The sequence below is a fragment of the Melopsittacus undulatus genome, chromosome 4 (genome assembly GCF_012275295.1).
Source record: "Melopsittacus undulatus isolate bMelUnd1 chromosome 4, bMelUnd1.mat.Z, whole genome shotgun sequence".
In the NCBI taxonomy this organism is placed as follows: Eukaryota; Metazoa; Chordata; class Aves; order Psittaciformes; family Psittaculidae; genus Melopsittacus; species Melopsittacus undulatus.
The window spans coordinates 92,837,721-92,850,762 of record NC_047530.1 but is presented as its reverse complement, the minus strand read 5'-3'; the positions used below and the strand labels follow the sequence as shown (position 1 = coordinate 92,850,762).

The 13,042-nt window shown below is 40.6% G+C and overlaps 1 protein-coding gene across 1 annotated transcript in view; it reads right to left on the bottom strand.

Annotated features, from left to right (window-relative positions):
* Window positions 1–13,042, bottom strand: part of WDFY4 (WDFY family member 4) — a 136,954-nt gene that overhangs the window by 51,814 nt on the left and 72,098 nt on the right. Inside the window, exons 39-42 of the mRNA XM_013130246.3 lie at window positions 8,828–8,905; window positions 7,727–7,930; window positions 6,907–6,958; window positions 5,840–6,006 (exon numbers count right to left, since the gene is read on the bottom strand). Of these exons, the coding sequence (XP_012985700.2) occupies window positions 5,840–6,006; window positions 6,907–6,958; window positions 7,727–7,930; window positions 8,828–8,905 (501 nt within the window). The remainder of the gene's footprint in view (window positions 1–5,839; window positions 6,007–6,906; window positions 6,959–7,726; window positions 7,931–8,827; window positions 8,906–13,042) is intronic.

The following is a 13,042-nucleotide window of genomic DNA, read 5'->3' as shown; positions in this document are numbered from 1 at the left end:
GGGAAAAATACAATGCAAGGAAATTAAAGCTACAAAACCATGTCAGTGGAACACATTTACCCATCCCATACAAATCTGAACATAGCATTTTTACAGAATAAGGACAAAAGAATGGCTACTTCAAGCCAGTTCAGATGTCCACCTAATTAGCTATCCTGCATCTTAGTAGCAGAAGCTTACAGAAAGACTATAAGAAACAAGCTAGGTAAGGAGTGATTCTTGATCTTCATATACCTTCTCAACAACTAGTGGCTTAGGGAACTTCCTAAAGCCCCTTCCTCCTCATAGTCACATCTTATGTTTTTCTATAAACACTCATAGCTGTCTCCAATCCCTTCCTCAGTAAAAGGTACAATAACTTTGCATGATACACATAAAAGCAACACAATCAGGTACCACTGTATCAGGAATCAGAGAGATGAAACCTGTGGTTATATACTCTCTCTGCCCTTTCTCTGGTGTGTTGAGGGATCCCGGTGTGCACCAGCTACAAAGAACTTGTCCACAGAGTTTAAAATTACTATGAGTAGATGAAATTAAATACATTGCTTTCACAACTTTTGCTAGGGAAGCAAATATGTGTTATCAGGGCAGGAGCAATACAATCCCACCTCTTCTCTTGTGCTACTCACAAGACCTTCCCCTCAATGATTGTTGGTTTGGTTGATGTTTAAGTCTCATCTTACTTTGAAACCGTCACACACAGATCTCATAAATCACAACTTAAGGATATGTGACAGGTTGCTTCACTCTTACCAGCTGCTCAGTGATCAAAGGAAATTAAATCCGCTTGACTTATCCTTTAGTGGTGGGGGCTCTAGGCTCAAGTTTTGTCACATTTGAACTGTTACAAACATGAGATCAAATTTCTTCTGCTCATACTTGAGTGAAGTCATTTGCAGTCACTAGATAGCAATCCTTGTGGTTACAGCTTTGCTTTAGAAGACCCAGGACACACCCCTTTTATAGCAGATAGCCTCTACTCACCCACCCTCTCTTACTTCACTGGATCAAAAACCCCATGTAGGAGGTGTTTCTGTGTGCACTTCTCAGGTTTTAACAACTTCCCAATTGTTGCAAGGAAAGAATATCAGATATCTGTGAGAAAGAGGGTGGCAGAAGTTGGTTCTTGTCTTGTACATGGCTGTGGGCACTGGGACTGCTCTTTGTGCTTGCTTTCTGTAATGAAAGCTGACATCTGTCCCAGCCCATCATGAGCCTGAGAGGCTGGCACCCCTTAGCTGATGATAGCATCTGGAAGAGGGTTCCAATTGCATTGTGCTCATACTCCTTGCACAAAAGATATCTCTGTCTCACTCCAGGCTCCTCTCAAAAAAAAAAAAAAAAGATCCTTTAAATTTCCCCTTAGTTCAGCTCACACAAGTTCATGCCCTTACCACTGCTCCTATGGCTTTCTAGGGAAGAACCACAGCAAATTCTGCCTGCTCCTTTCCTTGCTGCATCATTCTACAGAAAGCAAGTGCTAGGGAATCAGCTGTGCTTGCCTGAGGTGGCAGTCAGGGCCCTGGCTTTTTGGAGCTCTGAAGAAATCCAGGGGGCACCTACAGCCTTACAACTGAAAGACATTTTTCATTAAGGAGAACACTTAAAAAAACCAACACCCTCCACCCCTCTCCCCCCCCCCAAAAAAAAAAATAAAAGAATCTACCAAAAAAAAACAGAAAAAGAAAAACAAAAACAAAATAAATGAAACAAAACCAACCAAACAAAAAAACCCAAACCAACCCAGAAGCAGATATGAAGGGAGAATATGAGGAACTATATCTATGGAACAAAGTAGTGTGGTGAAGGAGCATATCCAGAAGAGCAGAGATCCTGCTAAAGATGCTCTGGTTTGGTTTTTTTTGTGACACTTAGAGCATGAGTCAGACCCTGTCCTTTGCACCTTCTTAGCAAAGTTAACTGAGCTGTGGTAGGGGTGGAAGTGCATAGGCTGGGGAAGGGGCTCCCAGTATCTTCCCTACTGTAGCAGGAACCCAGATAGAGCAAGTTAGAGGAGTTAACCATCTGCCACACTATGTCCTTCTTCGTATGCTCCCATCTGAGCACAGGCAGAGTTTCACACTGAAAACCCCTACTATTGCTTAGCACTCCTTCCTGCAGTGGAGTAGCCATCACAGCCTCTGCTCCTGCAGCAGGGAGGGAAGATGAGAAATTAAGACACAGAAAAGGGAAAAGACTTGTGACAAGGACCTGGCTTCTGAGTTCTTTGCCTTGACCACACAGCTAGGCTCTGTTCCTACTGCACGTCAGCATGTGTAACGTTCTGTACTGCTACATCCTCATGCTGAGATGAAGTGCGAGAGCACTCTCATGAAAACAGCCTGCTTTGGTGTCCTGCATTTCACTTCCTGAGAAGTGCAGAGGGAGGTGCTGATGCTCCTAAAGACACTGGCTTCACCAAGTGAATGCAGACCCCTTACACCATTCCGCCAGTCCCAAATGCAGAACTTTACAGCAGCTCCCTCTTTCAGTTAAGCCTGTTCTTTAATTAGCTCCTTTCTCCCAGTCCCTCCGATTTATGCTAGTCCCTTCTACTACTGCTCCTGGCATGTCCTGTGATCACTCTAGCCCCTCTTTCAAGGAAAGGCATTGTGCCCAGATTTCTGCTAGGCCATGCTTTCTTGTTAACTTCAGACTCACTACCCCAGCTGCTTGGATTTCTTAGTCTCGAATGACTTGCTGGCAAACAGAGGTTTTCTTTTTTCCAAAATTCAGAATTTCTACACCAAAACCATTCCCCAAGCCTTCCAACACTTTCTTCATCTAGTACATGCTAACCACACATTAACAACCTGGCAGGATTTCTTTAGGCTTGTAAAGACCAGGGAGGTAATCTCGCACCTGGGGGCTCAGATTGCAGATCCTATCTCCCTGTCTCTGCTGGTAAACTAGGGTTATTTAAAGAGCTGGCTCTGCTTTTAGTTGGCATGTTGATAGATTAGGCCAGGACAGGATCCTATTTGCAGTTCTCTTGCAAAATTCAGCAGCAACACGTGGTGTGTAACATCTCCTTCCATGCATATAGTATGTGCAGTCTCAGTACACTAAAGATAAATGCAAAATATAATCTTCACATATTATAACTTCAATGACTTCTCAGCAAAAACTATAACCAAGCAGCCGGAGTATGACAGCTCAGTAACTTCTGAAGTGACAGCCCTAACAGAAACAATCTGTAAATCTGCACCTGCAGTCTGATATATCCTGATACATTAATTTGTGTGCAGAAATAAAACCACCTCCTTGTGCTTTGGGCATAATACCATAGATACCACTTTACTGTAACTACAACACCAGTTCCAAACATTCAGCAATGACATGACTCAATTCCCAGCTTTGAGGTCAAAGTCACATTTGTCCCAGGCATACCATGAAGAGTCCTCTTGCCCAGCTTTCACAAGTGGTCTCTGCTGGACCCATTTGTATGGGAAGAGGTGAAGCAACAAAACATCTCAGCTACCGGGCACCATTCTCCTCTAGTCTGCAAGCAACTGCCCTGAGCCTCCATCTCTGCCATTAGTCTGTTATTCCTGGGAGGTCTGATAGAGGCCTCCGTTTTTAAGCTTTGGGAATGACACACAATTTAAAAAAGTATTATTATGATTGCAAAATCATATCCTCAGATGTCAGCCTGCATTCAGCCTCTTTGTATATGCATTATGTTACTATGTAACGACAGGAATAAATACTATGTTTTCATAGAGTTTGCTCAGGAGGGACATATTTTAGTGATCTATTAACTCGGTGTAAGGAAGAGGACTGGAGTCTATAGCATTCCTGCTAGCTGCAAAACACAGAAGCTACAGTTATATATATTACAAAGATCCTGACTAGAAGAGACAGATTTATGGTTAATACAACTAAATACTAATTTGAAGGTATGGATTTGGATATACATACCTTCCACTCTTTGTACTGGTAAAGCAGAATGGATAGTATTACAATAAAATCAGTAAGTGAATATGTCATTGAGTACTGTAATTGCACAGATCTGGCATTAATTTATTGATTTCTGGCATATTCTAAACTCAGAGTATTTGACTTTGAAATCTGGGAAATGCATTAGTCTATGGGTAGATATTGCTTTTAAAATGGGACAAAAAAAAAGGACACATTTAAAGACCCCTTTTGAATGGTCTAGGTGATGTTCAAACATGCAGAGCATGGCTGCTCCCTCATATGATTAGTCCCCACTCTCTCGGGGACTATACTCAAACTATATCCATTTGTTTTCTCCTTTATAGTCCCTTTTTCTTGCAGTCCATGTGGTAAACTCATATTGTTTGAATACTTATATTTATTTTCACAGGAATGCCTAGAAAAGTTTTCTGGTTTATTTTTCAAATAAGATAAACCAAAAGATTAGATTATATTAGCAATAAGAATACCCCACCTGCACCTGTATATTCTTCATATTTAATTTGCTGAGGAGCAGGCTCTGAACCAACAATATCAATAACATTTGATCTACTGCTTCTGCAAAAAAAGCTATCTCATATATCTGAATATGTAGAAAAGTGCCTGTTTAATAGCAATGAAAAAAAAAATAGTACTGGGTAACATTATGAAACAACTATCACTTCCCAGACAAGGGCTACCCTTGTGTTCCAGAAATCAATCTAGTATCTGCCAAAGCATCGCAATGACTTTCCTGTACAGTGTAGTAGGTAAGATGGTTCCAGTTGCCTGCTTAAAGTGCAAACAGCCCACAAGGCAGCCATTTACGAGGCAGGACTGCAGCGCACTAAGTGAGCGCAGGACAGCTAATGTCACCCCCTACTGCCTTTTTTAATACTTCTGTCAGCTTGGCAACACGGTGACTGCTGCTGGAAAAAACCATGCCTGACATTTCTGACGGCTTCCTGTGGAGTTACATGGAGAAGAGACAGACAGCCTTAAGGCTCAAAATGAGATCAGTGCATGGAAAACATGCCTTACATTTTCATGCCTGTCTCCTTCTACTGCAGAGAAGGGGGTGAGGATAAAAAAGAGAGGAGGAGCAGGGAAATTAATTATGTTGTATAGACAGACAGTGTACCGACAGCTCTAATAACAGGATGAAGCCTTCATGTTAGAGAACATGAATGTGACCCCCCGGACATTAGCAAAGCATTAAGAAAATATAGCAATGGCATTGAGACATAAAACTAAAATAATTATTTCTATATATATGACTGCCACAGCACTGTGATGGCTGAGTTTAAATACTTCAAGTCTGACCCTCAGCTTCTACTTTGGGATGCTAACTCTTGGGCTAATGATGCTACTGGATAAAACAGGTACACTGCAAAAAAACAGATCTTTCCAGTACTCATGGGGGAGCAGAGAAGAAAAAGGTATATGAAGAGAGGAAGGAAATCTTTTCTGATATTCAGCAGGAAGAGATTTAAACATCGCTGAACTAGCAGCCTATACAAATTGTCATACTTTTCTGGAGGTAACAAATGAAAAAATAAATTTGATACAAGCACTGCTCTGAGCATGAGTAAAGGTGGGGAAGCAGAACATAAATTCTCAGTCTCATAATTTGCCATGTCTTAGGCAAATTCAGATAATACTTCCTCACAGGTATGAGAATACTTTGGTCACATGCCAAGATTTTTTTTCTGTTACTTCAAAGAGTTAATGTTAAATACTTTTCAACAGAAGTCCATAGAGGAGTTGTTGTGATTGCTTTTAGGAAACAGTGATGATGCTTACTGTAGCCTAAATAAACCTGAACTCCAACCTGAAAGGAACAGGTAGACCTCCACATCCAATTCACCCTCTAAAATGCCATCTCTCCAGAGAAAATTTTCTAGTTCATATTTCCTACCTTTTCATTCTCTGCAAACTCCTGCAATATAATTTGTCTCTCCATACACAGTTCCAAGAAGTCTTCTGAATGGAAACTTTCATGTAGAGCAGGGAAGAACGTTAGCTGGTTGCAATCCAATCCCTTCTTATCCATCTCCCTTTCTGCTCCATTTAATGTCAGCTCTCCTGTATCAGTATAAAAGAGACTGCAGTTTTAGTGGCAGTAGGATGACACCAAAAGCATTTGCAATTTAGACTTAAACTCAATCTGTTCTACCTTGGGAAATAGCATTATTTTTCTGAAAAAAAAAAAAAAAACCAAAAAAAAACAGGCAAGAAAGAAGTAGAATCTGTGACTGCTAAGGAAGGATACTTAGCTCAGGGAACTAAAACCATGTAGCTGCAACCAGTCATAATTCAACCTAAATTCCTATAAACACTGATGATTAAAAAATTAAGAGAAACTGAAAATGGTAGTCTTTTGGAAACATGCACTGAGCAGGATCTGAATAGAACCCAAGGAGAGACAATCCACTCATATCTTGTCCAAGCTGTGTCCCAGGTTTTGCAACTTTATGTGGTGCACACAGTTAAGGAAGGCACAATCAGCCTTCCTATTGGGGTAGAGCGTAATCACTTTCATGCAGAAACTACATAGTACTTCAGTCTTGTTGAACAATGAGCTCTATTCTCACTTATTTAGTAAGCTCTATCACAATAAAAAACATACAACAACAGAGGCAGAACTGGAGCGTCTACTAAAACCAGAGGGAAAGTCCACACTTTTTCTTCTGAGTTTAAGCACCTGGAAGCTTTCCAGGTGGTCAAGATAGCTTTTTTTTTGCTTTGAGATCTTTCTGATGGCAACAAAAGAGCAACAAATTTTGAAGCCAGTTTATACACCACCTGTAAAAATTGTATTGTTTTTTTCCCTGATGTTATAGTGACATTTTAGTCCAGAGAACTGACATAAGGGTTTTTTCATTAGATGAAATTCTGACCTAGAAATCCATACACTAACTCTAATTTTCTTTGTCTGTTTGTGTCTACCCTTTTGATGATGTGATTTTAGCCCTAAAACATTACCTGGATTCACTTCAGCAGAGGAGGTTGTTCCATTTTTGTTTCCTATGAGAACCTGAAAAGAAATTAGGTATGACTAGAGTGCAATATGCAGAAAGGTAAACATAATTCAGAACCTTGTGGCAAAGAAAAACACAGATTTGGAGCTATGTTGCAAATGTATGCCTTGGAAATTCAAATAAACTTATTTGAAAAGACCCAAATGAACAATCAAATGTAGGAACAAATGTCAACAGTTAGGCAAAAGGAATATTGTCTTTTCAAAAACCCTACAGAAAATTGCCAGAATCCAAGCTTCACATGAAAGCTGGAAATGTGCTAGAGATGGGAACTTCCTGATAATATTAAAATGCTTAAGCATTTGCTAGGTTGGTAGGATTTGGCACTTAGATACTCAACAGACGGACAATAGTAAATATCCCACATATACATTTAAATGCTTAGTTCAAACCACACTAATTCCGTTTTTGATCATCCCTAAGAAACATACAACTAACAGGACAGTGTACCCTTCTAACTGGACTCTGTTGCATACATTGGGAAGCGCTATGCCCACGAGATTACAAACCAGAAAGTATGCTTGGGTTATGCTTTCATCTGTCTGGGGAGATCTTATAACAGAAAGGAGGAAAAATAATACTGTGGCTGCTAAACACATTGCAGCCCCTCTTAGTCTCTCAAAACCAGACCTGTTCAGTAGGTTCTCTATGCATGTCATAGCATATTGACGAGTCAAGAGAGAGCCAGAGGTGGTGAGAAATAGAGGAAAAAAGTCACCAGCAACTGCTACAGAAATCTCGTGCCTCCTGCAAATGCTTTCTACCTCACTCTTCGTTCGCATCCTTGTTGCTTGGGTGTTTACAAGTTGAATCCTCCTCCTCATTCGTGAAGGCCCTTCATAACAATCAAGAATCCATCGTGGATCTAACGATCGTGATGCATCTCTCCATGGGCCCCTTCCATAGAAAAGTTGCTCCTCAAGTATCATCCAGTCCTTGGCTGCTTTGCTGTAACCACACTGCAGCATCTATGGGACAGAACCACCTTGTGCCACCTTTTGCATACTTCCCTCCTCCCATCCAGCAATGGCACCACTCTAGTGATTCAGAGGGATTTACCCAACCTACTGGTTAGGACTACTACAGGGGAAGGGTTGCAGACCCAGAAAACACAGGTACAGCTGACCACTGAAAGTGGGCTGTGTATGATGCTGCTACTTAAACTAAGATACAGTGACAAATATAAGCATGTTGTAAACCTCAACCTGCTTGAAAATGGCTGCTTTCACTACATTTCCAACTCAGAAGCAGTGAGCCAGAAGAACAGCATCATTCCATTTTTATCTGGTTAATGTTTGTGGCAAATGACAACAACCATGTTCACTGAAAACACAGTCTGAAAGTCTCAATCAGAGATCTATTGTACTCCCTCCAAGCATGGCAAAAAATGAACATTTTCCTACTTAGGAAGTGCGTGCAGGAAGCTGGGGGACACTAAAATATCAATTTAAAAGAGATAGGAGGTGAGAATCTCAAAGAATTAAATGCTTGTTGGTCTCTGATAGCCAACCCTGAAACAGAAACAGTGAGATTTTACTGGCTGTGAGATTGAAGCCTCCTGAAAAGTTTTACTGGCTACTAAGAAAACAGGGTCAAAGTTCTCACTTTCATTTCTGCTGTTGTGAGAGTGGAATAATTTATTTAAACCAAAGAAAAAAGGATTTTGAAGATAAAGTGAGGAATCTGATTGGTGAGGCTGTATCACACCTCAGGGGTGACGTCAGGAGAGGAATATTGACTCATCAACTCTCTGCATTCCTTTGGCATACCACTCATCTCACTTCTGAAATGCCCACTTTCTCAGGGTAGTCCAAAATCATCCTTTCGGCAACAGAAAGTTGTTGCACAACATTCCTGTTCTTTACCTGCATATAGTTCTTGTGCAAAGAGGCATACAGCTCCTGCCCAGTCCTTCGGTATCTCTCCATACAGGATACAAATCCCTGGAAGAAACATCGTAACACATTACACCAAGGTGCTGCAGGTGTAAACTCCACTGTGAAGGGCAAAGGATGCCATTAGCTGCTTTTTTACAAGAAAAATTAGGGAATATGGCCTGTGACTGCAAGTCTGGTGACTCTCCAGACAGTATAGTGATGAGGCCATCATCTGAGAGCAAATTGCACACTTTCACCACAAAGATAAACATACCATGATCTGAACAAGGGTAATTAGTGGAACTACTCAAAAGGAGGAAAATAGCAGCAAATAAAATTTAAGGCTTCTCTTTTTGGAGCTGAATTAGAACTGCAGGTAGCATAAATGACAGTCTCTTTGTAGAGACCCCAATTGATGTAAGGATGCATAGCAATAGGCCTGCTCCTTGCTGCATAAACATAAACAGCAAAGCAACAGTCCATGTTCCCTTCTTGCAGGCAGGAAACCAACTGTTTTCAGAAACATTTTTGAGATTTAGGAGCCTAAGTCTTCTGACAATTAGTGGTTTGGAGTATAAATACACTAGTTAATGGGATTGTGATGTAGGCATGTTTAAGCTAGCGCTAGAACTGGAAATTTGTGGAGCTGACACCCATAATAACTGCCTCTGCTCCACTATAGAGCACAGTCATGCCCTAAACCCCAGTGCTATTCAGGTGTTTCTGGTAATACATGTTTTCCAAAGCAGTCTGACAGAACTTCCTGGCCATCTTTCCTTTGAGAATGCACTAGACTCACAGAACAATGAACTTGCATTAACAATCATACATTTCATATGATGCTTTATTGGAACTAACTTCCCAAGCCAAGGGTCTCTGTGCAAATACAAGACTGATGAAATGCTGTCGTGAAATTACAAGTTGTAGTCCCCACTATGCAAACGAATTGTTATGTGGTCTTCAGCAAAGCATGCTATTGCCCTAAACCACTACCTCTCCAACCATAAACCAGAGACTGTAATACTAACCTCAGAGTAACACATGCTAAAATCATGAACAATGGACTGCTGTGTGGGATCCTTAAACTTAGGGAGCAGGGAAATTAAATGGGTTTCATTATCTTAACTACTCCACCAAAACCCACAGGTTTTGGGGTCACAAAGTTCACATAGCCATGATCTACACAGAACACAAACCAGAGAATTTCAAACAGCACGTCCTACCTAATCCTCTCTTTTGAAATGATCAGCCAAAACATTATTAAACTCAATGGAATACTTCAGGTGCCAAATCATCGTGCAAATAACTACAAAATACAACCTCGGACATTCATTATCATACTAATTAATCAAATTTAAACTTTAATCAGAGACAATTTTCCAACTTTGAAAATGCTAGGCTTGTTCCCCACTTTCTCCTAGCCATTTATGAAATTCTGGGTACCAAAGAGACTTGAGGTAAAGTGTTCTCATGACATTTACTTTGCCTGATCAGAGAGACAAAGCATATGGAAAGGCTGTGTGAATACCTGAAGCACTGAACAACTGCAGAGTAAGCTACTGGCTTGTTTTATCTTATTGACTTAAGACAGTTGAAAAACCAGCACAGGACTCTGTTTTAACAGGCTGCCCAACACTCACAGGACTTTCTACAGTCATAGAATCGTAGAATGGTTAGGGTTGGAAAGGACCTTAAGATCATCAAAGTTCCAACCCCCCTGCCATGGGCAGGGACACTTCACACTACACCATGTTCCCAAGGCTCTGTCCAACCTCACTTTGAACGCTGCCAGTGATGGAGTATTTACCACTTCTTTGGGCAACCTGTTCTAGTGCATCACTATCCTCACAGTAAAGAACTTCTTCCTTTTATCTAACCTGAAATTTCCCTGTTTAAATTGAAAACCATTACCCTTTGTCCTATCACTATAGCCCCTGATGATGAGTCCCTACCTGTTATCCTTGCAGGCCTCCAGATACCGGAAGGCTGCTGTGAGGTCTCCACGCATCATTCTCTTTTCCATATTTCCATGATGCCAATGATATCATATACCTATAGACGTGCACACATCTCTATTTGCTCTTGTTTATTCCCCATACTATGTGTGTTTGTATACAGGCGTCTAAGCTGAGCTCTGAATAAATCTGACTCTTTGGCTGGAGCAGCTCCACATCACTCCAAGCATTCATTACAGGTGCTGACATCTGACTGGTAGTTTTGGGAAGGATCACTGCTACTTTTCCCCAGCAAATCTAGTTTAAAGCTGCCTTAACCAGCCTGGCAAGTCTCCTACCAAAGCAGTTCTTCCCCTTCTTTGTCAGATTGGCCCCATCAGCTCCCAGTAGACCTTGCCTCCCAAAGCAAGTCCCGTGGTCTAAGTACCCAACCTCCTGATTCATAACTAAAACCCAAGTAACCAAACCAAACCAAGGTCTGAGTCTTGTAGAACAGACTTTTCTATGCAAACACAAGGATAGCTACTACATTTTTTTGCTATACAGGAGAGGTTAGAGTACTATTCCAAGGCTCTCATGCCCATCTAAACTTCCTTGACGGAGGTGATACTGCTATGAATCACAACACAAAGCTAAACTGGTTGTGAAAGTCCCAGCTTCTCACTATCTAAAGCCATGGATCAGATGGGTAACTTTTAAATGCATGGACGCTGTGCCACGCTGGCAGTGATTCCTCACAGCAAACTATCTAGCTGCTGCTTGCACTGTGCTATAATTAAGTTAACACACAAGGTCTATGTGGTGTGCTGATTACTGCTGGCTGCCAGCCAGGTCTGTGCCCCTACCGCGAAGTCACATTTATTGGTGTTTCCCTGCAGGAAGCTCCTTTTTTTACTCTGATGAAAGTCATTACATTTTTGTTTCTTTAAAGCATCATTAAACCTGTAATCACAGTTGTGGCCTCACAAAACTATTCCATAATTCATATAAAACTCCCATAAAGGCTGACCTAGAAAGCAACATAATCTCTGTGCTATTGAGCTGGGCTCAGTACAGGAGAAAAGCTGAGTTCTCATCTCCATGTGGACAAAAGGTAAAAGCCATTCAGAGTAGACAACCAATTCCTCCAGGTATTAACAAGCATTTCAGATACCCACAGGCTATTCAAGCCTAGTCAGTGCTCTACTGGCAGCTGTTTCAAAGTTGCTTGTAGTTTGCATTTTGCTCATGGTCACCCATCAGATCCCTAAGGTTAAAGCCCATATTGAAGTGATTCTCACAAACTTCACTGACTCAGCTTCTAGCCTTTGAAACATATGAAGGGTCCTAAGAAGAAAAAATTCCTCTAGCCACATTTGGTGAACTGAAGATTAACAATTTTGGCTTCTGAATGCTATGTCTAGCCATCTTTAACCAGATGAACATGTCCCTGATGATCATCCTCCCAGGAAAACCATCTGGTTACAAAATTAAATGAACAGTTAACAAAATTGAGATGTCTGTGATTGGGAAAAAAAAACCCCTAATAAACAAAACCCAACAAAATTAAAAAACAAAACCAAATTTGTAAAAAATAAACAGTTTCCATTAAGAATTGTAGGTGGTTATCCTTTAAAATGGCAACCCGTTATAAAATACAATAGTGCCACACCGTAATATCTATCTTGAACAAAAGCTTTGATATTTGTAATATTGGTAACATAAGTGTGACTTTTATGTGCATAAAAGCAGGTGTAAATGCAGGAAATAAGATCTGCATTGTAGGAAAGAGCAGACTAAAAGGCCATATTGATCCATCCTTTCAAAAAAAACTAAGTATGTTACTATGCTGTAAGTATTTCTTTATAAAGATTTCTCTACTTTGCAGCCTTAGACAATCACATTCTAACTAGAATCAGGTTGTTTTTCTGCCTCAGATTCCACAGAAAATATTTAGAGCTTGGAAAGGTGATGGAATTTACAAGCTATTTCCCCATTAAAAAAAAAAAACAAAAATAAAAACAACCACAGAATCAAACCCCACTTCTCCTCTTGCTGCATGGAGACCTCATGCAAATAGGAGAGAGACTGATTATCACTATGGAAAGGTAAAACCAGCAAGAAGAAATATGCTGTCAAACAAAGAAATTATCATGCAAAAAACCCAACCCAAACCAAACCAAACCAAAACCAAACCAAACCAAAACCAGAGAGCAGATTTTCTATAATTTCTTTCAACTAAAGCAATTGCAAGGCTGCTTGTAAGAAG